General features: G+C 34.8%; 3 protein-coding genes across 8 annotated transcripts; 2 read left to right on the forward strand and 1 right to left on the reverse strand.

The window, feature by feature from the left end:
* The first annotated feature begins 414 nt into the window (after positions 1 to 414).
* On the forward strand, positions 415 to 4,227 carry LOC140983785 (uncharacterized). Of its 3 annotated transcripts, none has more exons than XM_073450919.1 (4): positions 415 to 1,674; positions 1,767 to 2,706; positions 3,105 to 3,298; positions 3,639 to 4,227. In XM_073450919.1, the coding sequence occupies exons 1-4, from the start codon at positions 475 to 477 to the stop codon at positions 4,161 to 4,163; spliced, it is 2,859 nt and encodes a 952-aa protein (XP_073307020.1). In that variant the 5' UTR covers positions 415 to 474; the 3' UTR covers positions 4,164 to 4,227. The 3 variants fall into 3 exon arrangements, with proteins under 3 accessions (XP_073307020.1, XP_073307021.1, XP_073307022.1); XM_073450920.1 differs by having other exon boundaries at positions 3,105 to 3,295; XM_073450921.1 differs by having other exon boundaries at positions 3,105 to 3,196.
* An 824-nt stretch (positions 4,228 to 5,051) lies between these two features.
* LOC140984836 (protein DEHYDRATION-INDUCED 19 homolog 3-like) lies at positions 5,052 to 12,656 on the reverse strand. Of its 2 annotated transcripts, none has more exons than XM_073452490.1 (5): positions 12,252 to 12,656; positions 11,588 to 11,730; positions 7,713 to 7,792; positions 7,132 to 7,386; positions 5,052 to 5,527 (listed from the first exon to the last, which is right to left on the reverse strand). In XM_073452490.1, the coding sequence occupies exons 1-5, from the start codon at positions 12,325 to 12,327 to the stop codon at positions 5,419 to 5,421; spliced, it is 663 nt and encodes a 220-aa protein (XP_073308591.1). In that variant the 5' UTR covers positions 12,328 to 12,656; the 3' UTR covers positions 5,052 to 5,418. The 2 variants fall into 2 exon arrangements, with proteins under 2 accessions (XP_073308591.1, XP_073308590.1); XM_073452489.1 differs by having other exon boundaries at positions 11,588 to 11,757; positions 12,252 to 12,651.
* A 2,715-nt stretch (positions 12,657 to 15,371) lies between these two features.
* LOC140984444 (uncharacterized) lies at positions 15,372 to 25,059 on the forward strand. Of its 3 annotated transcripts, none has more exons than XM_073451864.1 (9): positions 15,372 to 15,518; positions 15,800 to 15,901; positions 16,048 to 16,093; positions 16,874 to 16,949; positions 18,435 to 18,804; positions 19,100 to 19,349; positions 23,473 to 23,715; positions 23,799 to 23,915; positions 24,496 to 25,059. In XM_073451864.1, the coding sequence occupies exons 1-9, from the start codon at positions 15,447 to 15,449 to the stop codon at positions 24,945 to 24,947; spliced, it is 1,728 nt and encodes a 575-aa protein (XP_073307965.1). In that variant the 5' UTR covers positions 15,372 to 15,446; the 3' UTR covers positions 24,948 to 25,059. The 3 variants fall into 3 exon arrangements, with proteins under 3 accessions (XP_073307965.1, XP_073307966.1, XP_073307967.1); XM_073451865.1 differs by having other exon boundaries at positions 23,473 to 23,706; XM_073451866.1 differs by lacking the exons at positions 15,372 to 15,518; positions 15,800 to 15,901 and having other exon boundaries at positions 16,042 to 16,093; positions 18,423 to 18,804.
* The last annotated feature ends 658 nt before the right edge of the window (positions 25,060 to 25,717 follow it).

The raw sequence follows: 25,717 nt of genomic DNA on the forward strand, positions 1-25,717 counted from the left end.
AACAAATTATATATAAATAAAATTTTATTGATTATTTATTTATGCATATTGAATAGACAGATGATTGAAATTTTGATTTTGTTAAATTGAATTGTGATTTTTTTAATATATTAAATATATTTACTTTTAAAATAATTAAATTTATATACATTATAAAATTTATTTCAAAGTGAAGATGTCATTTATGTTAAATAATTACTTGTTCAAACAAATTTTTAAAAAATATTTATTTATAAAAGTACGAAAATTGTAACATCAATCAAAAAATTAGTAAATATCTACGAAAATATTAAAAAAAATCTATGGAATTTTGTTTACAAATCTATAAAAATCTATCAAATCTACGAAAATCTATCAATCAAAAAAAATGGTTGAAAATCATTAAATATATCATTGAATACACCCCACAGATTGAATACACACCCCTTACGTGGTTTTATAATTATATCGTTTGATTTTGTTGGTGCATGGAGGATGGCAAGGGGAGGCAAGATTGCTTACAGATGTAGAACCAAGAAGAAGGTTTGGGTAAAGAAAAAAGGTTCCGATGAATCAGATGAAGATTACATGGTGGGCGAAGAAGATGGGCTTGATGAATCAGAGGATGAAAAGCATTCGTTTGTTTCTGAGGATGTGTCAGAAGAAAGTTCAGGGGAATTTGAGGACGAAGAAGATGATGATGATGAACCTGAGGAGGGTTTCGGAAAAAAGAAGATTAAAGAAAATTATAAACCTAGAGGTAGAAAGGGTTTTCAAGGGAGAAAAAATAGTTGTGTTGGTAAGCCAAGAGAGAAACATGCAGCTTATAGTGAAGAAGAAAACCAAGAAGATGATAATTTCGATGGTTCTAAACGAAGAAAGAAAAGTAGGTTATCACAAGACGTAGAAGAAGATGGTGGTGGTGACATAGAACTTTGGCATGGACAAGAGAAACCAAGAAAGAAAACTCGGGTTTCATCTGCAGAAAAATATGAAGATTATGTCGAGAAGCTTAACAAGGAAAGCGATGTTTCGTATCGAGAAGAGAAAGGAGACGATGATTATAATGATTCTGATGACAACATTAATGAAGAATTTGCACCAGATGATGAAAAAGAATTGCTTGCCACAAAGAAGAACAGGGTGAGCAGGCTTACCAGGCAAGCTGCTGCTCAGATTGCGAAAGAGGAAAAGAGGAAGAGAAATTCTAAAGAGGTTAAAAGGACCAGGAGAAGAAAACCGAGAACTCAACAAGTCATCAGAAGAAGACGTAATAGACCTGATCCTGGTAAGGAGTTTGGAGACCACGACTGGGTTCCACAGAACAGGGCAAGGATCATTAAACATGACAGGGGAAGGAGGAAGAAGTCAAGCGTGAGTTCTGATTCAGTTTTCTCGAGTGCAGGGTTGAATGATCAGGACTACACTATCTCTGAAAAGTTGGAAGACATGACGATTGAGGTAGGGAAACAGGTCTGTGGGATTTGTCTATCTGAGGAGGGGAAGAGAACAGTCAGAGGATTATTAAATTGTTGCAGTCACTACTTTTGCTTTTCTTGCATAATGGAGTGGTCAAAGGTGGAATCTCGTTGCCCCCTCTGTAAGCAACGGTTTGCAACAATCAGTAGAACTGCAAGAATTGATGGCAAATTTAATTTGAGGAATGCGGCTATTCCTGTTCCGGAGCGAGATCAGGTATTATTTTAAATTAGTAGAGGCATGAATTAATTGTGGTTGATGGATCTCTCTAATTTTTCAACAACATTATTTAATTCTGCCGAATACAGGTTTATCAACCATCGGAGGAAGAGCTCAGGGGCTTTATTGATCCATATGAGAATGTTCATTGTGCGGAATGCCAGCAAGGTGGGGATGACGCGCTTATGCTTCTCTGCGATCTCTGTGATTTACCTGTGCACACATATTGTGCCGGTCTTGGGCATGAAGTACCTGAAGGAAATTGGTACTGTGATGGCTGTAATCCAACCGCTCTTGGTTCTTCAAATGCACAAGCTATGAATCCAACCTCTGATCATGGAGCAGACCACAATTTGGCTGTTGTTTCATCTCCTGGCGCCACTGTTCGAGAACCATTGACTCAAGTAACTGGACACTCGGCTCCTACGCATTCTATTGGAGATTTTCAGGCTGCTTCTCCTTCATCTGGGTCGGTGGCGTTTACTCTTTATGAAAGACAACGAATACAGCGACAGATACATCAACTTCCTAATTACGGAAGTCGACACTTGGATAGAAGTGATGTTGTTGCCCAAGTATCAGGTGGTAGTCCTTTTGGCTCTCAAATTGGTCAAGATGGGTTAATGGCACCTCGACAGACTGTTACTCCAGCAAGAATTGAACAGCAAAATGTTTATCACCAGGGAAGACTACCCAATCATTCAAACCCCTTACTTGATAGTAGGGAAGCCCTTTCTCCAAGATTAAGCAGTTTGAGGGGACAAATACTTGACAATGAAGCCTCTCCGTCCAGGGATCACTCGCTTAATGGACTGCCCTGTAATGAGTATATTGGGATCAATCTTATGATTGGTCGGGGTTTGAGTAATCAGCAATTCCATCCTTGCAGTAGCCGGCTGCCCCGAGGCCCTGGTACTAGCTTATCACCATGTCAAAGTAGAGTGATGATCTACTCACCTCGAGAAAAGGAACAAGTTCAGCCGATGGTTAAAAGGCATATAAAAAGCTTGTCCAGAAATATGGAAATAGGTATGTCAATAAATCTCTACACATAAGCTGCATGTCTGTAAGTTTTCCGGCAACTATAAATTAAACGTATATAACAGCCACTGAAAAGTCTTAAGAACAGGGGTTAAACAATGTCTCTTCCATTACTTTATTTTGTCAATAAAGCCTGAATATCAGAAGAAAGGAAGCTTTGTATGTTCTTTAGAATTAAACTGTGATGTGTTGTGACAGAGATCACGTTTTACATAATAAATGCTCCTATCTCACTAAACTTTAGTCGAACTTCTTGCATCGATTGCTCATGTATTCTCATGGAAGAGTTCAGTTTGAATATTCTCGCAGTTATCTCAGATTAGTATAAGGAACTGCTAGCCTTGTGTTTTTTGTTCACTTGGAATAGCTGCTTTGTTTCAATGCAGGCTACAGAACCTTCAAAGACGATGCAAGGACCTCTACACACACCATTTTAGCTGCTGTTGGATTTGAGCACCGGCAGAACGAAGTTTACCCAGTACATACACAGCCTTTAAGCTGTGACCACTTTGAGAGTGGACATACATGTCCAATTCCAGGCCAATGTACTTCTTGTTTCGACTGGTTCGTCAGAAATGTGGTGAGGGAAATAATGTACACTAAAGTTTCTGTCATGCCGATATTTTAAGCTCGAATATGATTTAACTGGGAAAATTGTAACAGTAGTTGCTAACTTTTGATGCGTTGGCGAACCGATGCACACTGGTATCTGCTAGGCATTTATAACTAGACTCTACATCATCGTTGTAAGCTGCTAGTTGTATCAATAGAAATTGTGATAATCTGGAAATCCAGCATGTAAACTAGCAGTTTTGTAAGCAGAAACCCTCCTCTTAACGTATTAGGCTATTTTGTATTTTAATATTTTTTTTATTTTTTAAAATAAAATTTTGTTCAGTTGAAAAATCAAAATGTGTCAGGGACGAATGTACGACTGTAGTTCCATGGCCTCCACGGTCTATCAGGATGAGAAGCCTCGACGTCCACGTGGAGGTACGAGAAGTTCCAGCAGAAGGTCGCAGGATACAGAGAGGATGCAAGCAGAGTGGGAGGCACAAAAAACTATTAATGAGCATATCCGTATCGACCTGCAGGCGACGCAAACCACTTTGGAGGCAACCCAGCAGGAGAATGTGTCGTTGAAGGATAGGATGACGAGTCTGGAGGAACAGGTCCGTCGACTCGTCGCTGGATTACCGCAGCCACAGCCACATACATCCCGACGAGTTCTGTATAGTCGAGGCTCATCTAGCAGAGGACGCGTTTTACCAGGGTCATCACATTTTGATGACCCATACTCAGCTGGATCCTCGCTTCATCGATGTTCGGGTAAGGTCCTGAGGTACTCGCCTGAGTACATTCCACCATCAGAAGACTTTGGTCACGACGACGGTGATGGCGATAGCGACGATGCATACGACGATAATGAAACTCAGTCTCCTTAGTTTTTTATTTTATCTACGCCTATATTTATTGAGACTTATGAACGATTTGTTTTTTCAGTTTTATGACATTCAAAGTTTAATCGTTTCATAGAATATTTACAAATTTGATGAGTTGAAGAGATTAATTTAAAAATATGTACAAATAATTATAAAACTAATTTTTTTAAAATAAATTATAAAACAAAATAATTTTTTTAAAAAAATAAAATAAAATAGTTAAACCGTCGGGAATTAACGACGATTTCGGATATATTGTCGCTAATTAACGACGGTTTATCTATATAGATAATTACCGACGATTTTAATTTCGTCGCTAATTAAATTTTTTTTTTTTTTTGTAGTGATACTAACACGTAGTTTAGCCATAATTGTTGGTAATATGTTAGAAAGTAGACAAGTATTAAATGAGACAAACATCAAATGAGGTGGGAGCACGTTTTGTTAGACAACAAGCAATGTGTGTGCATAACTATAATTTCGTAAATTTATTGTTTTTTTTTTTTAAAAAAATCAATATGTAAATACAAATTTAGTTTAGATATAAACAAAGTGTGTGCATAACAATCGTAAAATAAGTTATCACCTTCATCCTTAAAAAAGAAAAGGTTTGATACAACGTTTAATGCAAATTCGAAAAGAAAAATTTAATCATATTAAAATTTTTGGAAGGGTGAATAAATATAAAAATTTTAAGCTGATAAAAAATAGTAGAAAAATTCTGAAACTCGATTGGTTTGACTGCTCTTTTTACTAACTCCTTTCAGCTACTATATTGGTTTCATACATATACTATTTTACTTCAGAAATCAGAACTCTATGCACAACATAAACGAAACTGCAAAATTTTAGAAAAATAAAATATTTTTACATACATCCTAAAAACAAGAATTAAAAAATGATTCGGATTCAATACAACCAAATGTATTCTTGTCCAGCAGAGTTTTAACAAAAGTCTAAGTAAAAAAAAAAACTCAAAACGATCAGGAGACTAGAACTGCATTTATGCTAGAAAAAATCGATAAAGATCAGAATCTAGAAATAGCGCGATAAGTACATCATCATCTTCTCTATCAAGGCGTAGTGAACGCAAAACGAAATACACCAAGTCTTTCATTCGCTTCTACTAATTCTACACAAACATAAATTACATTTATTGCTACAACTTATTTTTACCACGTGTTTCGATTCTCGGACACAATGGCCACGATCCATTTTGCAGGTTCCACAAGCATAGCAGCGCACCTACAGATGACCCTTACAAATTATCATCAAGCATCTTAGATAGCAGTATTCCTTGAACAAACTCACATCTCTTCGTCTTCTCCTCTTTATCTTCGATTGACAATGGAGGTTCTTGGACTTTTCTGCAAATAGTAATCCAATATATATCATCATTACTTGCCACTGTAAATTCCGCCTACTTGAAAAAATGAGACTACATATATACTTTATCCCTCCAAGTACTTTAAAAAAACTCGTTTTCTGCAGATAAAAATCCGAGAAAAATAGGAAATAATGCCCAACATAACTTAACTAGTCGGTGATAGAAGTAGCCATATCAATAATCACAATCTAACCACTTTAACTATATATACAGCTGGTAAATGAAGCTATCAACATATATTTTCATCTTCAAGGCTGCAGATTATCACTAGAGTCCAATAGAAATATTGTTGGAAAAAGGCATGATCCGAGTATAATAAAGGACATTTCAAAGATCCTGGAAATTTTTAAAGGATCTAAAAGCTCCATGCCCCTGAGAAAAAATCTTTTTTATGGTTCTGATACCAACGATGCATGCTCTGGTTCTTATTTTGTTCCAATTTTGATAAAATCACATCATTTATACAATTTAAAATTAGTATTTGACTCTATTTTCCGCATCAAGGTTCTAATCATTAAGCTTAGCCTCGGTGGGAGCAGAACTGACCACTAGCCAATAAGGAGGACAAAAGGATCTAGCAATTTCAAATTCTTCATTCATGTGAAGTTTCATTCATATGAAATAGCATATAGTTTAACTAGCTACAAATATCAGGTAAGAGTTTATCGTCTTTATCACTAATTTCTTCTGTGGTAGAGCTAAGGAGAAAGCCAAATGCTTAGATTTTTTTCGAAGGACTCTAGTTTATTCATAAAGATAATGACAGATGACTAAATTTTTTACTCAAGTCCCAAGAATGGCAAGAGAACTACTAAATTTGTGGAGGCAGTTGCTGCAAGAACGAGTATACATCAAGAAATCTGTATCAATGCCTCCGAGAATCTTGGAAAAAAACTATGAGGCACCAACCATTAAATTCAAATGCCTATTAAATTTCAAGGAGGCTACTGTGAGCTGAAAACAAAACCAGATAACTTTCAGAAACAAAGTCATCCATGTCAAAAAATGTCAAGTTAACTTAGCACTATTTCAACGTTAAATCGGACTTTGAACCATCCTATAAACATTTTAAGAATTTAATAAAAAAATATTAGTTTCAATGGACTGGTCTCTAGTCTAAACTAGTTAATGCACTTTCAAACAAAACCAGCACTCTGGAATTCCACTTAATAAAAAAATATTAGTCTCAATGGACTGGTCTCTAGTCTAAACTAGTTAATGTACTTTCAAACAAAACCAGCACTCTGGAATTCCCAGGTAACTTAAGAATATCATTTTGCAGAGCTAACCAACGCCATTAGAAATCATTAACTTGAGTCACATTTCCCCAAATTAGAGGGAGATGGAAAGACCAAAAAACGAGAAGTGCTATGGATATAAAAGTGGATCAGGTCATTTCACCGCAAACACTGACAACTCAATGATTAAAAGGAGCAATCTGAGTTCAATGCTCAAACCAGTCAGAATATTATATTCTCAAAGGCGATTCAAAGACTTCAGCAATTCACCATAAGGTTAAAAATTAAATGGCACCTAATGGCACGGAGTGAGAATGAAAATTTACATAATGAACTAAAACATTACCTTTGTGAAATGGCATCAGTTGTGCTTTTGTTAACTGATACTGACTCAGTTGACGTGTTAGATGGAACACTTTCAAAATCTTGAACCGTTGGCACAATAAATGAAGACAATAGCGGGTCTGGGGCTGCATTGCTAGAAGAAACCGAGAAGGCCGACCCTCCAAAAAGGGACTGCAAATTACCTTCTTTCAGTTCCCTCCTCAACAAAGAAAGGGTTGAATAGGAACCCGATTTTCTTGATTTCCTCTTGCGCTGCATGTGATCTCCCGTCAAGGAAATGAATGTACATGATCATGTCATAATAGAATATACCATTCATATGAAAATAACAGTTAATCTTGTAGTAATTGCAAGTTGCAACACTTCCCAATATTTGAGAAATCAATGCCACAATTTTTAATATTGTTTTCATGCAAAGAATAACATAAATCTCAAGTGGCAAGATGGATATAAGTTTGTATAAAAAAAAAAATTTGCAGAATCAAAATACAGAGAAACTACATAGATGCAATTCGATGAGTGGGAATAAACTACTTGGAAACAAGTAGATAATCCAAGAAATAGCAAAGTAAAAGAAAGGATATCTTAAAGATATTTCCATGTTGCAAGGTTATATGCGCTACCATGTCAACACCAACCCTCACGGAGCACACTGGACACACCTGCAGAAAGAATACATATTTAACATAACTTCATACAAAAACATCCTAATAATTATTGTTTAATATTATATTTTTGCAAACAAAAGAAACAAAACAACAAATGCTTAAGAGACATTTTCTTCTTAAAATAGCTTCATCCGATGATAGCCCAAGGAAACAAAATCTTTCCAGCAGTAGCGCGTTAAAGATGACTCAAAGAAGATAAACATGTTCCTCAAATATGAGCACATGACCTCATCTCTACATATCATGAAATTGTTAATATAAGTGAGGAGCCTAATTATTTGTGTAAGGGTATTCTAGGTATTTTGCATATATTAATGTAGTGGTCATTGTATTAGAATTCACGAATGGAGAGAGAGACAGAGAGTGACAACAAAAGAGTTCTGAGAGGGCACAAGTTCTTGTAAAAAATTTTTTGTTGGTTGGTTTCATTATAGTGGAAATTTGAAGCGGTTCTCACATTAAGCGTGAACCACTATAAATCTTGTTTGTTATTGTGTTTATTTTTCGCTTTCGGTGCTCAAAACCAAGACTATAATTCCTAACAACTGGTGTCAAAGAGTCAGGTTGAATTTGAAAGCAATGGCTAGCGAAGAAGGTTTGGTATATGGGATTTGAAAATCTGATGACAACGATTTTGCTTAATGGAGAATGCAAATCGAGGACTATCCATATGGTACAAAGTTGCATCTACCGCTTGCAGAGCAGAAACCAAAAAAGAATTCAGAAGATGATCATTTCGACTGACACTATCGAGAATGTGGTTCATAATGTTGCAGACAAGAAATCGACTTCGAGTCTGATGAAAGTTCTGTCAAATATGTAAGAGAAGCCTTCCACAAATAATAAGGTATTTTTTATGAAAAGGTTTTTTAGTTTGATGATGATAGATGGGGCTTCTATAACAGCACATTTAAACGAGTTTAATACAATTGTCAATCAATTGTTTCTGTTAAAATTAATTTTGATGATGAGGTACGTGCCTTGATACTCTTGGTGTCTCTACCAAACAGTTGGGAACCAATGCGAGTTGCTGTTAGTAATTTTGTTGGCAGTGAAAAAAGCTGAAATTTAATGATATCAGATAAATAATTCTTGCAGAAAAGGTTCACAGAATTGATTATGGTGAAACTGCGACATCAGGTTCTGCCTTAAATATTGAAGGAAGAGGCAGAGGAAATAACATGAATTCTAATCGGAACAGATGCAGATCACAATCAAGGAATGGTAGAAGTAATTCCAAATCTGGCAGAAATCTGGAGTGTTAGAACTGTGGGGGACGAGGTCATCTGAAAAAGAATTGTATGACCCCAAAGAAAAACAAAAAACAAGAACAATGCTGCAACTGATGAGATTCAGGATTAATTACTTTTGTCTGTTGGCAGTCCTGTTACTCTTGGGTTTTGGATTCAAGTGCGTCTTTTCATACAATTCCTCATCATGGAATTGTGAAAATATATCTGGCTAATGGAGCCTTGGATATTGTTGGTATCAGTGATATTCGTTTGAAGATATCAGATCAGGCTGTGGGGAAAATACAAAAAACGGGACATGTACCGAAGTTGATGCAAAATTTAATTTCGGTGGGGCAACATGATGATGAAGGGCATGATGTCACGTTTTGTGGTGGAGCGTGGAAGATTACAAAAAGTTCTATGGTTGTCGTACGTAACAATAAAACTGGAACTCTTTATAGGACTTCATATTGCAGAGTTTGTATGGTTTGAAACAGGCGCTTAGACAGTGGTATAAAAGGTTTGAGAATTTTATGAGCAGTGATAATTTTTTGAGATGTCAGGCAGATCATTGTTGTCACATAAAAAAGTTTGATAGCTCTTATAACATTTTACTATAGTCATCTGGAGATTGATAAGTTGAGAAAGGAAAATGTCTGAAAAGTTTGCGATGAAGGATTTAGGTTCTGCAAAACAAATCATTGGGATGAGAATTACAAAGAGGTTCTAATATTATCTCAAGAAAAATATGTTAAGAAAGTGTTTCGCAAATTTAAATGGATAGAGCAATGCCGGCGAACACACCTTTAGCCGGCCACCTTCGTCTATCCAAGGATCAGTCACCTTCATGTGAGTAGCGAGCTTACACGGACAAGGTACCACATGCTTCTGTTATCGGTTGTCTCATGTGTGCAATGATATGTACTAGATCGACATTGCACATGCAGTGGGAGTTGTAAGCTTGTTTATGAGCAATCCAGTAAAACAACTTTGGGAGGCAGTGAAATGGATTTTCAGATATTTGAGAGGTACAAAAATTCCACTTTATGCTTCAGAAAATCGGATTTTGGCCTGCATGGATATGTTGATGCCATTGTTATCAAAAGCGCAAGGCGCATTAAAGCGCTCAGGTGTCCTGGGGCTTAAAGCGCAAAATGTAGAACGAAACGCTCGTAGAGCGCAATAAATAAAATATTCTAAAATGATAAAAATAAAATTAATTTATTTTAAAAATATAAAACATGAGATATCAAATATTAAATCATCATCATTTTCATTTTCCAAGCATAAAATATTAAAATGTGAGAGCAAAAGGAAAAGGCGATATGGGGCATAGACAACAAGATATTATGGTTTCCCATGCTCTAGTTTTTAATAAATTGAGGATAAATCACACTTTTAGTGCGTGATTTCTTATATGTTGGATTTTTTAAAACAAAAAACTGTTTTATATGAAGCGCAAAAAACACAAAAAAAGTAGCAAAAAAGCGCGCGCTTCATGGAATCCGTGCGATGCGCGTTTTTTGCGTTTTTGAGAACTATGGTTGATGTTGACGTGGCTGGTGATATAGATGGTAGAAATAGTACTACTGGATTTGCTTACACTTTAGTTGGTACAATAGTTCGTCGGGCTTCGAAATTGCAAAAGGTAGTTGCACTTTCTACAATCGAGGCCGAGTATCTTGAAATTATTTCTGGAAGAGTTGGGTCACAAATATGAAAAGAGCATGTTATATTGTGACAGTACGAGTGTTATTTATTTGGCAAATAATTCTATTTATCATACTAGGACAAAACACATACATGTTCGATATCACTTCATAAGATTAACCTTGGAGGATGGAATTCTGGCACTTGAGAAGATGGAAGGAAGTCGTAATCCAGTTGATATGTTGACGAAGACTGTGACAACTGAGAAACTGAATTTATGTGCAACTTCGGTTGGACTTCTCCACTGAGGAGTGAGGAGTCGCTGCCGCACCAGGTGAAAACGGTCGATGATGGTGGAATAGTCTCCGAGTGGGAGACTGTTAATATATGTATGGAGCCTAATTATTTATTTAAGGGTATTTTAGGTATTTTGCATATATTAATGTAGCCTTTTATTATTTATATCTGTTAGTAATTGTCGTTGCGTTATAATTCGCGAATAGATAGAGATACAGAGAGTGACAATAAAAGAGTTATGAGAGAGGACATGTTCTCGTAAAATTTTCTTTGCTTTCTTGGTTTCGTTATAGTGGAAATTTGCAACGATGACAAGTGGATGTAGCTCTTATGTCAAGAGTGAACCAATATAAATCTTGTGTGTTCTTTTGTTTATTTTTCATCATCTTCTATGACTTTCGATGATCAAAATCAGGAACATAATTTCTAAGAGAAACAAATTTGATTAATCATTTTCCAAAACTTGTGAAGCTAATAAAACTATTATTAAATAAGAGCTAGCTAGTTGAGTATCAGAAAAGCATTTCATATGAATGTAGCATAATGAGTACAACTTAAATTTTTAGATTGTACTCGTAGAGTGATAAGAAAAAACATAAAAAAACATTACCCCATTGTTGGTCTCCACAGGATGCTCATCATCGATGTGGCAACAGAGTCCCACAATGTCGAAATATTCTGAACAGAAAGGGCAAATATACTCTTCCCTTATATCATCCTCCACCTCGAGTTCCTCGAAACCCATAAGCATTTCTGCATCAAAATTATCCCACTTCAGCCCTGCCATAACACCCACACACACCGAATCCCATCAAAATCAATGTAAATGGCGTAAACATAGATTTGGTAGTAACCAATCCCATATAAGAAAACCTCTTAGGTATAATATAAAACTATGAGCAGGAAAAATCTTTATAATTCAACCTTTAAAGAATATATTCAATAGAAAATGTTAAGCCCCAAGTCTCAAACCAGTTTTCAACACAAATATGTGATTCCCAAAAAAACGTACTGAACCAAAGGGTACAACTGATTTGGAATCCAGTACTCAAACAGAGAGCTAACTTCTCAAAGGTAAATTTATTCAATCACAAACCTAAGTAAAATAATTCCATTTTCATCGTCCGTACACACTACCTTAGGACTTAAATCATTACAAACAAAAAAAAATGCAACCTTTCACCGACATCCACATCGAATCAACAAATTCAAAGAAGCCCAGATGGAAATTAAACGTTCCAGTGAAAAGTGAGATAATAATCTCAAGCACTAACCAGATCGAGATTGAAGAGCTGATTTATAGCTCTTGGTGACAGAAGACATACGAGCAGACCAAGAATTAGAATCCATGGCTTCCCTGTTTCCACTTAAAACAGACTGAAAATGGTTCTGGTTATCCGAGCTCTTTTCCTATCAAGAGCTGATTGAAAACAATCAACAGTTGCCTGATTCGTGAAACTTTTGGGCAACAATATTCTTGATTTTGGTATTTTCTGAAAAAGTGAACGAGTTCTAATTCCGATGGTGATGAGAGGAGGAGTGAAACTGGAGAGGGTTGGCTGAGCAATTGATATCTTGCAGGAAGAAGAAATGTAAAGCTAATTTCTGGGGTACTTCTAGGACAGTGAATTGGGTCGGTTGGCGCGTGCAGTGGCTGCTCTTCACGCACGCCACGCAATGCGTGTGTGGTTGAATTTTTTGTGTAGATTACCTTTCACTTATTCTGGTTCTGTAATGCTTTGTTCTCGGTTGGATCTAATGGTATTACTATTTAAAGTGTGTTTTAATTGGCCTAAACAGCTCAATACCAAAAAATATGATTCTAATTTTTCTTACGATGAATACTGATCTTGGGTATTCTTAAGCACAAGATCTACTTTCGTTCAAGTGAAATCAACAACGGTTGATTTCACTTGAACGAAATCATTTGGATTCCGTTAGTAATGGGGGTTCGGAATATCACATATTGATTAATCAAATAGAGATTCAACAACTAAAAGAAAAATCGATTCTTTGGGATCCTTCTTTTCNATATAAAAGATTTTGGGAAATGAAATTTTATTACACCCCAATAATTTCTATTTTTTTATTAAAAAAAAATTTCTATACATACTAAAACCTTAGATACAATATAAATAAAAGTAATTTTTGTTGTTATTTATATTTTATAGATACTAAAATCCCGTGAACTTTTCTTGAAAATATTAAATTTTATTTTTTTGAATAAAAAATGTAATTGTTAACATAAAAAAGTATTGTATCTGAGTTTCTTTTTCTGTAAATTCAAATTTTATTATATAAGAAAATATATTGCAAGGGTAATATTGTCTAATAATAATGAATAAATAATTAACACTTCTTCTTGGAGTGTAAAATGTAAAATAACACTCCTCTTTTATTATATTATTATTATTATTATTATTATTATTATTATTATTATTATTATTATTATTATTATTATTATTATTATTATTATTTGAAAAATACTGGGGGAAAAAAAAGAATGATTCTAAATACTTTAATTGACATAGTAGATCACATTTTGCAAAGTAAGAATGATATTTACTTCTTTTTTTTAATTTTTAACAAGGTACAATTATGTACTAATCCATAATAAAAATTTATATTGTAATTTATTAAAGTTTTATTTAAATATTAAAGTTTTATTTAAATATAAAAATTACAATTAGTACACAAGTGAAATGAAAAAAAATTATTTAATAAAATATGTAATATTTTTATGATTANGAATGATATTTACTTCTTTTTTTTAATTTTTAACAAGGTACAATTATGTACTAATCCATAATAAAAATTTATATTGTAATTTATTAAAGTTTTATTTAAATATTAAAGTTTTATTTAAATATAAAAATTACAATTAGTACACAAGTGAAATGAAAAAAAATTATTTAATAAAATATGTAATATTTTTATGATTATATTATCATATTAACACTCAATTTCACGTGTTATTATAAAAATAGACAAAATGATATAATAAGAACATCAAAATAATTAAGTACTATTAAAAAAAAAACTAACTCGGTGTGAGACTAAATTTCATTATAGATATTTGTAATGCCTCTTAATTAGCAGAACTTATGGGTGGGATGGGAGAAGGGGTGCCACGTACTTACGGTTAGTTTATGTTTATATCGAGACTGTTCAAATATCATTAGATCATGTGAGTTTTTTATATTTTTATGAAATTTGACATATATATTGATAATCCAAGAGCTAACATTTGATCACATCATTGGGAGAATATAAAATAATATATGTAGATAGATAGATGATATCGTTGACCGAGTAAATTGCCTTGCACTCCAATGAATAATGAATTTTTTTAAAAAAAAAATACGGGTAACTCATGTAAATAATTACAGCTTTATGTTTTTTAAAATCAAACATAAAATTAATGAGTTGGGTATTTGAAGAGTTAAATGTTCTTTATTTTTAAGAACACATGGATGTAAACTCTATTAATTGTTTGAGTAGGTCTCTTGTGAGACGGTCTCACGAATCTTTATCTGTGAGACAGATCAATCCTATTGATATTCACAATAAAAAGTAATACTCTGAACATAAAAAGTAATATTTTTTCATGGATGACCCAAATAAGAGATCCGTCTCACAAAATACGACCCGTGAGGTCGTCTCATACAAGTTTTTGTCTAATTGTTTTTGTAATATTTTATGTTTTTACAAAGATTTGTATGATACTTATCCTTTTTCAGACAAAAACACATATTATTTATGCCTATGTTTTAAAAAACTGAAGCAAGACGTCATATCAAGTTTTAAACTTTACAAATTTAAACATGCTTAGTATGAAATTAAGCGTGAAAAAATATTTTTAGTTTTTATTATAATTTTAATTAATCAAGTAATTAATAGATTAAATAATACATAAACAAAAAAACTATTACGAATAAATGCATAAACAAATAAGTCTCTAAATCACAAATTATGTGGAATAATTTTTTTGTGGATCGTTGTTAGATCAAATGTCATTTAATGATAAAGAAAGGAAGAGTCAGAAACAAAATTTAATTCGATGCATTTAAATTTTTTTGTTTACAAATTTCTTATATATAAAATAGATTTTAAATTTTACGCAATGTTTTTTCAAACACAAAAACTTCTGTGAGACGGTCACACGAGTCAATTTTGTGAAATTGATATTTGATATGGTCATCTACGAAAAGATATTACTTTTTATGTCAAATATATTAATTTTTATTATAAATTTAGATATTATTGATCCGTCTTACGAATAAAAATATGTGAGATCATACTACTCTTGTTCAGAAAATTTCGTGCTTTTTTTAACACATTTAAGAGTGACCGTATTTTTTTACCGCAGAGATCATTATCTCCCAAGATATCTCGAGAAGGTTTAAATATAATTTAATTTTCCTAAAAATTACCCTGAGACGCATCCATCTCTCTCACTCTGTGGAAGTATGAAGGAAATCTTGACAGTTCAAATTGGAAGCTATGCAAATTTTATCGGCTCCCATTTCTGGAACTTCCAGGTGAATTTGATGTTTTGCTCCGTATTCTCTACTTTTAGCTTTTACACGACGATTGTAGACATTCAAGAAACTATGAACTAGTTTTTAATATTTGTATGCATGTGTTACCCTGCTTTTTTGTTAGTTGCTTAATTTATGAGTTGATTTTGGCTGTTCAGTATTGACGATTTTGGAATTGTATATGGTTTTGGCCTTTGGGTATACTGATCTGCCTTCTTTCGAATGTATTTCAATGGTAAAATATTAAAAAAAAGACCTTTTTTGTCGTGTGTGTGTTCAAGGATGAGCTTCTTGGCTTGGCTGACAACCCTGAGAGTGATGAAATATTTAAAAATCATCACTTTAATATGGACGTCCTCTATCGTGCTGGCGAAACTCGGCAGGTAAATCTGCTGCCAAGGCAGTGGCCATTAACTAAAAACCTATTCCCCAATTTCTAGAATTTTGGGTGAAAACTTTACGGTATCCTTTTTCTTTTTTTGGTTTTTGGTCATAATCTTCTTTTCTCGGATGAGTTCGTCATGTGCAGGGTATTCTTACGCACACTCCTCGTCTGGTTTCAGTTGATTTTCAAGGTACATAATAAGTTCAGCGTAAGGGTTCATGCTGGCTTTTAATTTTTTATGAAATTGTTATGACTTATTCATTTCTGGATCACTCTAATTTGCTAGTTAGTTTTATTTGTAATGGCATTTGTATCAATGACTGGAGCTATTTCTTAGTTTTTCCGATTTTCTTTCGAATTTTAAATTTCACTAACCTAAACCTTGTTTAAGTTTTGTTTCCCCAAAACATTTTATATCCCAGAATAAAAATAATCAATATTATCTCCCAAGGTACACATTTCTGTGATTCAACTTTTTTTTTTACATATTTATTATTTATAACATTTTAACCAAAAGCTTATTTTATGCTACAACATCTTATCGCTATCAGACAAGTTCCATGATGACTCGAAATTGACGGCAAAAAATATTCCTTCAAAATATAACTGAGCATACAACTTATTTTCCAGAACACGTCAATTAAATCATTCTTTAAAATTATCCCCCCAAAGCAACCAAAAACAAAACCAACCAAGGTGATTATGTTTTTCCATCTCCCCATTTGACCTCTCTACATCATATTGATAACTTGTATGGTCATGTTATTTTTCACACTGTCTGTGGGAAAGGGGTTCCATGTGTGTATGGTTTCGTATTAATATCTGTCCTTGTCAAAACTAATGTGGCTCCTACTTACATACACATTTAGTGATCTTGTAGAAATCACATCACACTCTTTAAATTTCTTGAATTGATCAAAGTAGGTTTTTCTTCTTTCAAAGATACTGACTCATTAAGTTGGCTCAACAGGTTCCCTCGGATGTGTAAGCGCGAGTGGAACATTGTATAATGAGGTCCCGGTTGCATCGATTGATACCCCTACATGGTGATATATTACTCTCTCTTTCATATTTTGATGTGTTTCAGTTAGTTTTTCTTAATTGTGACTTTATGGAATTGCAATCGGAACGTAAGTTCTTCTTGAGTTCTAAGGTCTTGAGTAAATACATGAACTACTTGATTTCTATAATTACACACATTTATGTTTTTCTTGACCATTAAAGTTTTAAAGAATAAACTCCTGCTTAATCGGTTCAGGCTGTATCCGAATTGTGAATGAAATCACAGGTATCAGGACCAAACTATGTTCAAGCGGTTTGGTTCGGGTTCTAACGTCCATTAAAACTGAACCATCGACTCTAGAATTGCAAAAATCAGTTTTGAAACCTGGCCAGTCATACAACTGATAACTTTATTGGTAGCGATTCTTATTTATGATTATGTGTACTTCGATGATTTTATTCCTTGGGATTTTATTCTTTGGCTATCCTGTTAGTTGAGCTATAATAATCAAATGCCTGGCACCAATATCTGATACATGTATTCATCTTTTCTGGAAATTGTCACCCTGCAAGTTTATGTTTGGTGTTCCTTTTTTTCTGTGTAGATCTTTCAAAACGTCTTATTTTTATACAGCTACAGATATGACTTCATGAGAGCATCTTGAGACTTGTCCCTTGCTGACTTATGGTTGATTGCTTTAATAGATTACATTGGCTTGCCAGGAACATTTGAAGCATCTATTTGTTACTAGACAGACGACTTTCCATGGATAATAAAATGTTTCTCCTGTTCTCGATGCATTACCACCAATATTTCAAGCTCCTTCACTTCTTTACCAACTTAAATGAGTTCAATAGTGACAGAGACGTTTTACTCATGTCTGCTAGGAAAACAAATTTATACATGTTTATTATGGGCTGGTGGCATTTTTCGTGAAACAGTTAATGAAGGCATGTAATATTTGTACTCCATATAGCTAGAGTTAGACTTTTGACTGTTGCTGAATGCTTTTTCTCCTTCATTTTGTATATTACAATTTTTAGAATCTATATGCTCCTAGTTGACACAGTTTCCTGAGTCAACACAAGTTTATTTGTTGGCATACATTGGAAAATATGCCAGATCGTGTCTTTCTGGTATTTTCTTGGAGATACCTTCTTGTTCTCGTTCATTGGAGCAGAAGGTTGTCAATCGCATGCCACTGCTAATTCTCTTTATTTTTAAATATTTTTGCGTTTTTGTAAACATTGAAAGCTGGATGCCTTTTGGAATTTTCGTTACCATTTCACATGAGTCTTCATGACCCGACTTAGTTTTTTTACCACAAGCAAGGATCCTGATCTTTGAAGACTATGGAGCCTACGTTTTTAATAGGCAAACCTGCAACACCTCTCAAGGCTAAATTTTGATCTGCAGTTTCTGCTTTTCTTGAGCATTAGATATAGTATTTTGGTATGCCATTTTGATGTACATTTTACTGTCTGATATGACATTTGTATGAATTAAATGTCTCCAGACCTATGTGTAGGAAGGGTAGCATAACAACTCAGACTTCTGAACCTTTGAAGAAGAACTTGTTCTTGCAAAGTTTAGACTCAGCAGAGACTGATGAGGACATGGATAACTCTAGAGGTTATGATGGAAGGAACAGTGATTCTCAAACGGAATATCAAGATAAAGACATTGTTGCATGTCTTGAAGATGGAGTTCAGTACTGGACAGATTTCTCAAAAGTTCATTATCATCCTCAGAGTCTGTATGAGTTAAATGGCTCGTGGATGGACCCTGAAGATTTTAACAATTATGGAATTGGAAGAGATGCTTTTTCGGGGTGCCTGTCTGGAGAAGAAATTAATGAGAGGCTTCGCTTTTTTGTTGAAGAGTGTGACCTTATTCAGGTACTTTTTGTGGGGCTCAGTCCTCACCATGTTAAACATGTGATTAAATTATTTGATAATCAAATTTTAGAAAATAAACTTCATTTGATCATTTGGGCCCATTGACAGTGGATCATGGTTTTTATCATTGTTTTTATTCCCTTTTCCGAAGAAACTATATTTCTAGAGCACAATACCTTTTTATCCTGCTAGAACTTTTGCTTATTCTTCACAGTTCTTAGACAGCTGCTGCATTATTTATACGTTTTTTCTTAATCTAAATTTGTTCTCTCCCTCTCTTTTTCTTTTTGGGCAGGGATTTCAATTTATCGTTGATGATTCTGGAGGATTCTCTGGTGTAGCTGGGGAATTTTTAGAAAATGTTGCAGATGAGTACACAAATGTTCCGGTTCTACTCTACTGTGCCCGTAGTCCCAACTCCTACCTAAATGCCAAAAGCCAAAAACAAATAATATCCAGTAAAATCCACGATGCAGTTTCACTTGCAAGACTATCTTCTTTCTGTAAATTGATTGTCCCAGTTGGTTTACCGTCCCTGAGTACAAGTAAGCATGAAATTAAATATGAGTTTTATCGTTATTTTTCGACATTGGCGCAATTAAAACAATCTTGTAGGGTTGATGAAAAATTGATCCACGAGAACCTGAAACTGTGTTTGCTACATGGGTCCACCTGACGGTTTATATTATCATCCAAGCTCTTGTCCTAAATTCGTAGTCACTGTAAACGATCAGATTTTTAAATCATCTAAGTGATGCTTAATCAATTCGTATAAAATTAAGTTTGTCCTCCATTTTGTTCGAGTTTCTAAATTCCTCAGAACTCTCAATAATGAATGTGTCTATACCATCTTAAATATAGTGTCCTTGATTTTTCTTCAACTGTTGCTGTCCTAGTATCTTCTCTGATATGATACTTTTAATTTGATTCATTCTTGTGTGACTACTCATTCACCTTGAAATTCGCACCTTGGCTACTCCAAGATTGTAAATGGCGGGAGGCGGTGGCGGGGCGGTCGGTGACCGCCTACCGCCTAGGCGGTGCCCAGGCAGTTGAATTTTTTAAAGTAATTTTTTTATAGATAATCATGCAATATAATCATTTTTATATAAAATGTGCAATTAAATAATGTTTAAGCACAAAATATAATATCATCTAGATGATGTGCAAACCAAAAAACGGGCGGCGGCGGGCGGATTGTGTGTGATGGTTGAGAGTTAAGAGTGAAAACCAAAAATAAAATAAAGAAAGTGGTGTGTGATAGGGTTTTAATATTTAAAATTAGTTGCCTTTGATTATGTTTGTAAAATTGTTGACTAAGTTTTTAAAATTGTTGACTACAACTTAAAAATGTTGACTGCCTACCTCGTCCGCTTGCTCGCCGCCTCGCCCGCCTGCTCGACGCCTCGACCCGCCTCCCCAATGCCGTATAGCTTGGGCCGCCTAAAACACCCGCCTCATGCATAGGCGGTGCGGTCGAGGGCCGCCTACCGCCTACCGCCTAGGCGGTTTAGAACACTGGGCTACTCCCACATGTACTTTTACATGTCAAGTTTTTTAGCCTCTAAACAATGAACAATGACCACAAAAACTTTATTGGAATAATTCACTTTTGAATAAACGTGTGTCAATATCATGAGTTAAGCAGAATAGTTTTCATCATCTCAATTTCTTGATTATGTTGTTCTTAGGCCTTCTACTTATATTATTTTTTCGCAGGAAACAAGATTATGTCAATAAAAGATTTTAAGTACAAAAAACGAACTAGAGGTCCACGCAAGATAAAGTAAGAATAGGAATCATATTAACATGGTATTGGACTAAATCACATACAAATATGAGACTGGAAACATTTTAAACTCCACATTCATCGAAATCTAACATGGAACCTTGAATTTAATTTTATCTGAACATTCTTCAAGTGATTCTTCTTCATTGTCAAAACAATGAACCACCACAACTCAGAAAATTTTACCCCTCTTTCCTAGATCGTGACCAAAATCTACCGCAAATAAATCATGAGTTGATCTCAAAGATATCTGAACGAGGCCCAACTCCGCCAATGCTTTGAATGAAAGAAAGCTCATCAAAGGACAATGAATGAGCAAGTGGTCGTGGGTCTCCGCTTCTTGCCTACACAACACACACCAACTCGGACAAAGAGAACAATTGGGCCCATTTTGCATCATCTCGCACGTTGGTAATTTACCAAACACTACAAACCACAAGAACAGTTGAACCGTGGACGGAATAGGCGCTTTCCAAATGGTTTGATAAAGAGGAAAGGAAGGAAAATTATAAAGTGGGAAAAAAGACTCGAAGAAAGATTCAACGGAAAATAGCCATGAAGGATCCCAAACCCACTTCCGAATCAGCTCATTCGATCAAACTAATCCTATCCAAAGACCTTAGCAATAAGCTTAAATCGTTAATTTGTCATCCCTCAAATCCCGACGAAAGTGCAAATTCCAAGAGATTGTGGAGAGGTTGGATGAAGAATTAGAACGCAAAAAGTGGGAAATAGTATGATTATGAGCCGTAGAAATCTGGAATAATGACAAAAAAAATCCAAAAAGTGGAATCCCCCCACCATTTGAGCTTCCAAAACCTGATTTTATTTCCCCTTTTTCCACAACCTTCACCGACTGAAGCCGGATAGATCCTAGAAATAAATTTTCAGGGACTCCTAAAACTAACACTTCTTGCAAGACGCGCATCCCACCCATTATCAAGTAACCCATATTTGCTAAGCAAAATCTTCTTCTGTAACGACTCCCTCTCACTCGAAAATCTCCACTACCATTTCCCTAGTAAGACGTTATTACTCATACAAATATTGTCAATACTCCAACCCCCTCGCTCCTTTGGTCTACAAACATGGTCCCAAGCAACCAAGTGACAATGGTGGTCCCCGTTAGGTCCATCCCACAAAAAATCTCTCATAATCTTTTCCACGGCTTCCGCTACACCTTGTGGGATCCTAAATAAATACTTGAAGTACATTAGTAGAGCATTCAACACAGCTCAAATCATAGTCAGTCTATCCTGTCTAGATAAGAACATTTTTTTCTAACTTGCCAACTTCTTAGACATCTTGAAAAGGACTGACTGTCAAAAAGAGACTTTTAATGAATTCCCGCATAAAGGGACCCTCACTTATCTAATTGGCCAAGACTCTTTCCCACGACGAATTTCACAAGCTAGCCTTCCCACTCCTTCTTCTTTGCAATGAAGTCCCAATAAAGCATTTTTTCCAAATTGATCTTTAACCCTGACATTTCACAAAATGATAGCGAAATCTCCACCAAAAACCTAAAGTGGCTGTTATTTTTCACAAAGAACAAAGTTTCGTCCGCACACTGTATATGGGAGATCTCAACCCTCTCTCTACCTACTTCCAATCCCCTTAAAAGTTCCATTTCATTTGCCCGTCGACCAATCTGCCCAACACGTCTACCACCAAGTTGAAAGTAAGGGGAATAACAGGCCTCCTTGGCTAAGGCCTTTTCCACCCTTGAATTTACCCCGGGCCTACCATTAATAAGTATTTAGAAAGACACACTTGAAAGACATCCCCTGATCCCTCTTCTCCAACGCTCCCCGAAACCCTTCTTAAGTAACTTGAAATCCAAAATCTTTGATCGACATTATCGTAAGACTTCTCTAAATCGACCTTAAGGACCCATCCAGACCTTTTCTTAAACCTAAATTCCTCCACCAGTTTTTTTGCAATGAGACAACGGTCTAGAATCTGTCTACCTTCGATAAAATCATTTTGAGAGACTGATATTGTGAGATGGATTACCTTTTTTAATCTCAAGGACAACACTTTGGCGATTATCTTGTAAAAACTTGTGACCAGACTGATTGGATGAATGTCCTTAATTTGAACAGATTCTTGTCTCTTTGGTATCAAAACGTATGTATGTTTCATTGGTTTTGCCTTCTACCTATTGATTGAAAAGTTCGATGTCCTCGTCGAGAAATGATGCCAAAATTTTTTTATGCTTGTAGCATTCGTTTTATTATCTTTGTAATCTCTTTAATTAAATGATAATGCTTATTTTAAATATTGGCTTTTAATCATACTATTATATAGCTGCCTAGGTCTGCTGAGATGGCTAGCATCGTCACACGTGGAATTTACAAATTTTCTGCACTTCGTAAAATAAGACAATGCGATAGGTTCTACAGATTGTGTTATGAGATAGATTTCATAATCTCAATTTCTCGATTCTGTTGTTTTCATATGACACATCAGTAATCTATCTCGTAACAATCTTTATTGATCTTGAGTGTTTTTGTTTGTATCGTGCAGTTGATTAATGAGGCAAGACTGAATAATAGATTGGAGAATCTATGAATGAATCAGCGTCTTCTTGCAAATAATTCTCGTATATTACTGTTTTCATCGTTGCGGTGTTTGAACCAAGTTTCCTAACCTTGTTTTCATGCAAATTTATGTTAATTCCAGGACTGATATATCATGATCTCCCCATTCCTTATTTGAAATTTAAACGTGGATATACCATTTATAATTTAAAGAAATTGTTTCCATTTTCCAATTTGCAGCATCTTGTGTAAGAAAATTGAGCTTGTATCTAATAGCGTATCTTTTCACTTATTGTCACGACATTTTACTCAAATAATCTTTTTACTTTTATGAAGGTAGACTGTCCAAGTATCTGTGTGTAAAAGATCAAAAGCCTTACCACACCAGTGCAGTTTATGCATCTGCAATACACTCCATTAGTCTCCCCTTCAGAATGCAACCACTTGGGCCTAGTACACAAGTGAGCCACACATGTGGTGCTGTGGATATTAATGAATTAATGCAAATGACAGGGGGCCAATCTAGGCAGAATATGGTTACTATTCTGGATGTTTCTATGCCAGTTCCAGGTCTCACCGGTACTATGTTCTGACTTTGTGCTTCTCTCCTCCCCCTTAGGAATTAAGTTTTCTAGCTAAAGTTTCGAATTCATGTATACCAGGTAACCAAAGCCCACAATGTTTATTGGAGAATTTGTTGCCGTTGACTCCAGAGTTAGCAGAAGTTGAAGATATGCTTGCTGTGGAATCCATCACTGTTCATGGAGTCTTTGGAACAGGTAGCAATAAAGATTATTTGCATTTTCCCGGTCTTACAACTTTGGGTATTTTTTTTTCCAGTATTAATTGTCTAATTTTCTATGCATGAACTTGGTGGCTCTTCCTGCCTTGTTGGTTGTGGTTTTGCAGACAAGGTTTATATGGAATCTTTGTGAGAAATGTAATGGCACTATTCGTTGTATGAAAAACAAGTGAAGGGAAAAAAACCCACTCATCGTTTTTGTTTGCTAAGTTTTTCTTCAACTCCAGACAAAACAAATTTACGAAAGAACAGAAATGTTGGAATGCTGTTCAATTATTGTGACGACCTTAATTTTTAGCTGTGAATTTTCAAATAAAAAACGAGCCTTTCTGTTTAAAACATACTGTAAATCAACTTCTGCGACCTGAAATCTTTGCAGAATTTCTCTGATATTAAATCCAGCCAAAGCGTTTGTGTAGTTCTTGGACAACATTCTCAATAGGCTTCCAGACTTTTCCTCGCTGATCTGGTCCATTTTTCAGTATTGTTATTTAGCTACTAGATCTTAGACAGGCAAAAAATTGGTAGTCTAATTCTATCGTTTATTTTGTTTTCAGGGTATCAAAGAGCCTCTGTTCCTGAAGTTAAAGATGCAGTGCAGGCTTCCTATTTAAATTCAGCAGCTAGACCAAAATTCTCCCATCTAAGTGTAGCACAATGCCCTCTTCCAATTCCTTTGCCTTTTCCTTCACTATTCAGTAATCTTGTTGGTCAACATGGCGAGATCTTGGATGGCTCCATTTCAGGTCCTGCGACAACCAGAGGACCGCTCGAAGTTCACTCCATCCCCATGGCAGCGAGATTGCGTTCTAGCAGTGCTGTTTTGCCATATTTGGAGGATAGACTGATAAACCTTCGTAGGCTTGGGATTGCGCGAGGAGCACTAGGTACGGAACTGCTTAGAAGTTGGGGTTTTGGCAAAGATGATCTTGATGACATGGGAGAGACACTGTCTAAGATGGTTTCGACGCTAACTCCTTTTTCTGAAGAATCTTCAGATTCTGAGTAGTGCTGTAAGTCTCGTGACATTAACTGAGGTAGAAGTCTTGATATTCTTGTCGACTAATTCACCTAATACAGAAATCTAAATATATTTTTTTTAATGCTAATTCTTTTTTGTTTGTGTGTGTGATTATTGTGTTCTTGATTATTACATATGGTGCAAATAATCGGATCCATTTAAATAATGTTCATATTTTTATACCACAACTGACTTGAGATGTTGGAAAACGAACCATTTTAGTTGATTTAAACCAAAAAAAAAACAGAGACTATTTTAAGCAAATTCGAGTTCGATACATGTAATTTAAATTAAATTGTTGACGTATTGAAAAAAGACCTAAAGTTAAAAGTATAACCCGATCTAGTAAAGTCATTGAACTTAAATATTTTTATAACAATTTAAACAAATAAATTATGTATGTCTAAACTTGACAGTAAATTTCACAAATTATCAAATAAAAGATCTAGTTGGGATTGAACATAAATAATATATTATGTTCTTTAAATATAACAATTAACAAATATATCTCCAGGATTTCAAAAATATATATATATATATATATATATATCTCCAGATAACCGAATTCTAGTTTCTGTTGTGGACAACGCTTATCACATTTCAAGATTCAGCAGCTTAATTGGAACCTCGAGTTATAGCATTATTGCCATAAAAATAATATATCATATAGTTATTTTCAATTGCCTTCAGGCTTTCAACTGTCTGCATTATATAAAATTTCTTAATGTTATTGTCTTTTATATTTACTAGTCTTCGTG

Source organism: Primulina huaijiensis, chromosome 9, assembly GCF_012295235.1.
Source record: "Primulina huaijiensis isolate GDHJ02 chromosome 9, ASM1229523v2, whole genome shotgun sequence".
In the NCBI taxonomy this organism is placed as follows: Eukaryota; Viridiplantae; Streptophyta; class Magnoliopsida; order Lamiales; family Gesneriaceae; genus Primulina; species Primulina huaijiensis.

What these genes read in the sequence shown, in the direction of transcription:
- LOC140984836 (XM_073452489.1), bottom strand. Translation starts at nt 12,327, where the DNA reads ATGGATTCTAATTCTTGGTCTGCTCGTATGTCTTCTGTCACCAAGAGC. An exon ending in CTGTGGAGACCAACAATGGG is followed by an intron (nt 7,793 to 11,587) that starts GTAATGTTTTTT and finishes TTCTTTCTGCAG; the next exon opens with GTGTGTCCAGTGTGCTCCGT. An exon ending in CATGGAAATATCTTTAAGAT is followed by an intron (nt 7,387 to 7,712) that starts ATCCTTTCTTTT and finishes GGGAGATCACAT; the next exon opens with GCAGCGCAAGAGGAAATCAA.
- LOC140984444 (XM_073451864.1), top strand. Translation starts at nt 15,447, where the DNA reads ATGAAGGAAATCTTGACAGTTCAAATTGGAAGCTATGCAAATTTTATC. An exon ending in CCCATTTCTGGAACTTCCAG is followed by an intron (nt 15,519 to 15,799) that starts GTGAATTTGATG and finishes TGTGTGTTCAAG; the next exon opens with GATGAGCTTCTTGGCTTGGC. An exon ending in TTTACCGTCCCTGAGTACAA is followed by an intron (nt 19,350 to 23,472) that starts GTAAGCATGAAA and finishes ACTTTTATGAAG; the next exon opens with GTAGACTGTCCAAGTATCTG.
- LOC140983785 (XM_073450919.1), top strand. Translation starts at nt 475, where the DNA reads ATGGCAAGGGGAGGCAAGATTGCTTACAGATGTAGAACCAAGAAGAAG. An exon ending in GTCCAGAAATATGGAAATAG is followed by an intron (nt 2,707 to 3,104) that starts GTATGTCAATAA and finishes GTTTCAATGCAG; the next exon opens with GCTACAGAACCTTCAAAGAC. An exon ending in ACTGGTTCGTCAGAAATGTG is followed by an intron (nt 3,299 to 3,638) that starts GTGAGGGAAATA and finishes AAAATGTGTCAG; the next exon opens with GGACGAATGTACGACTGTAG.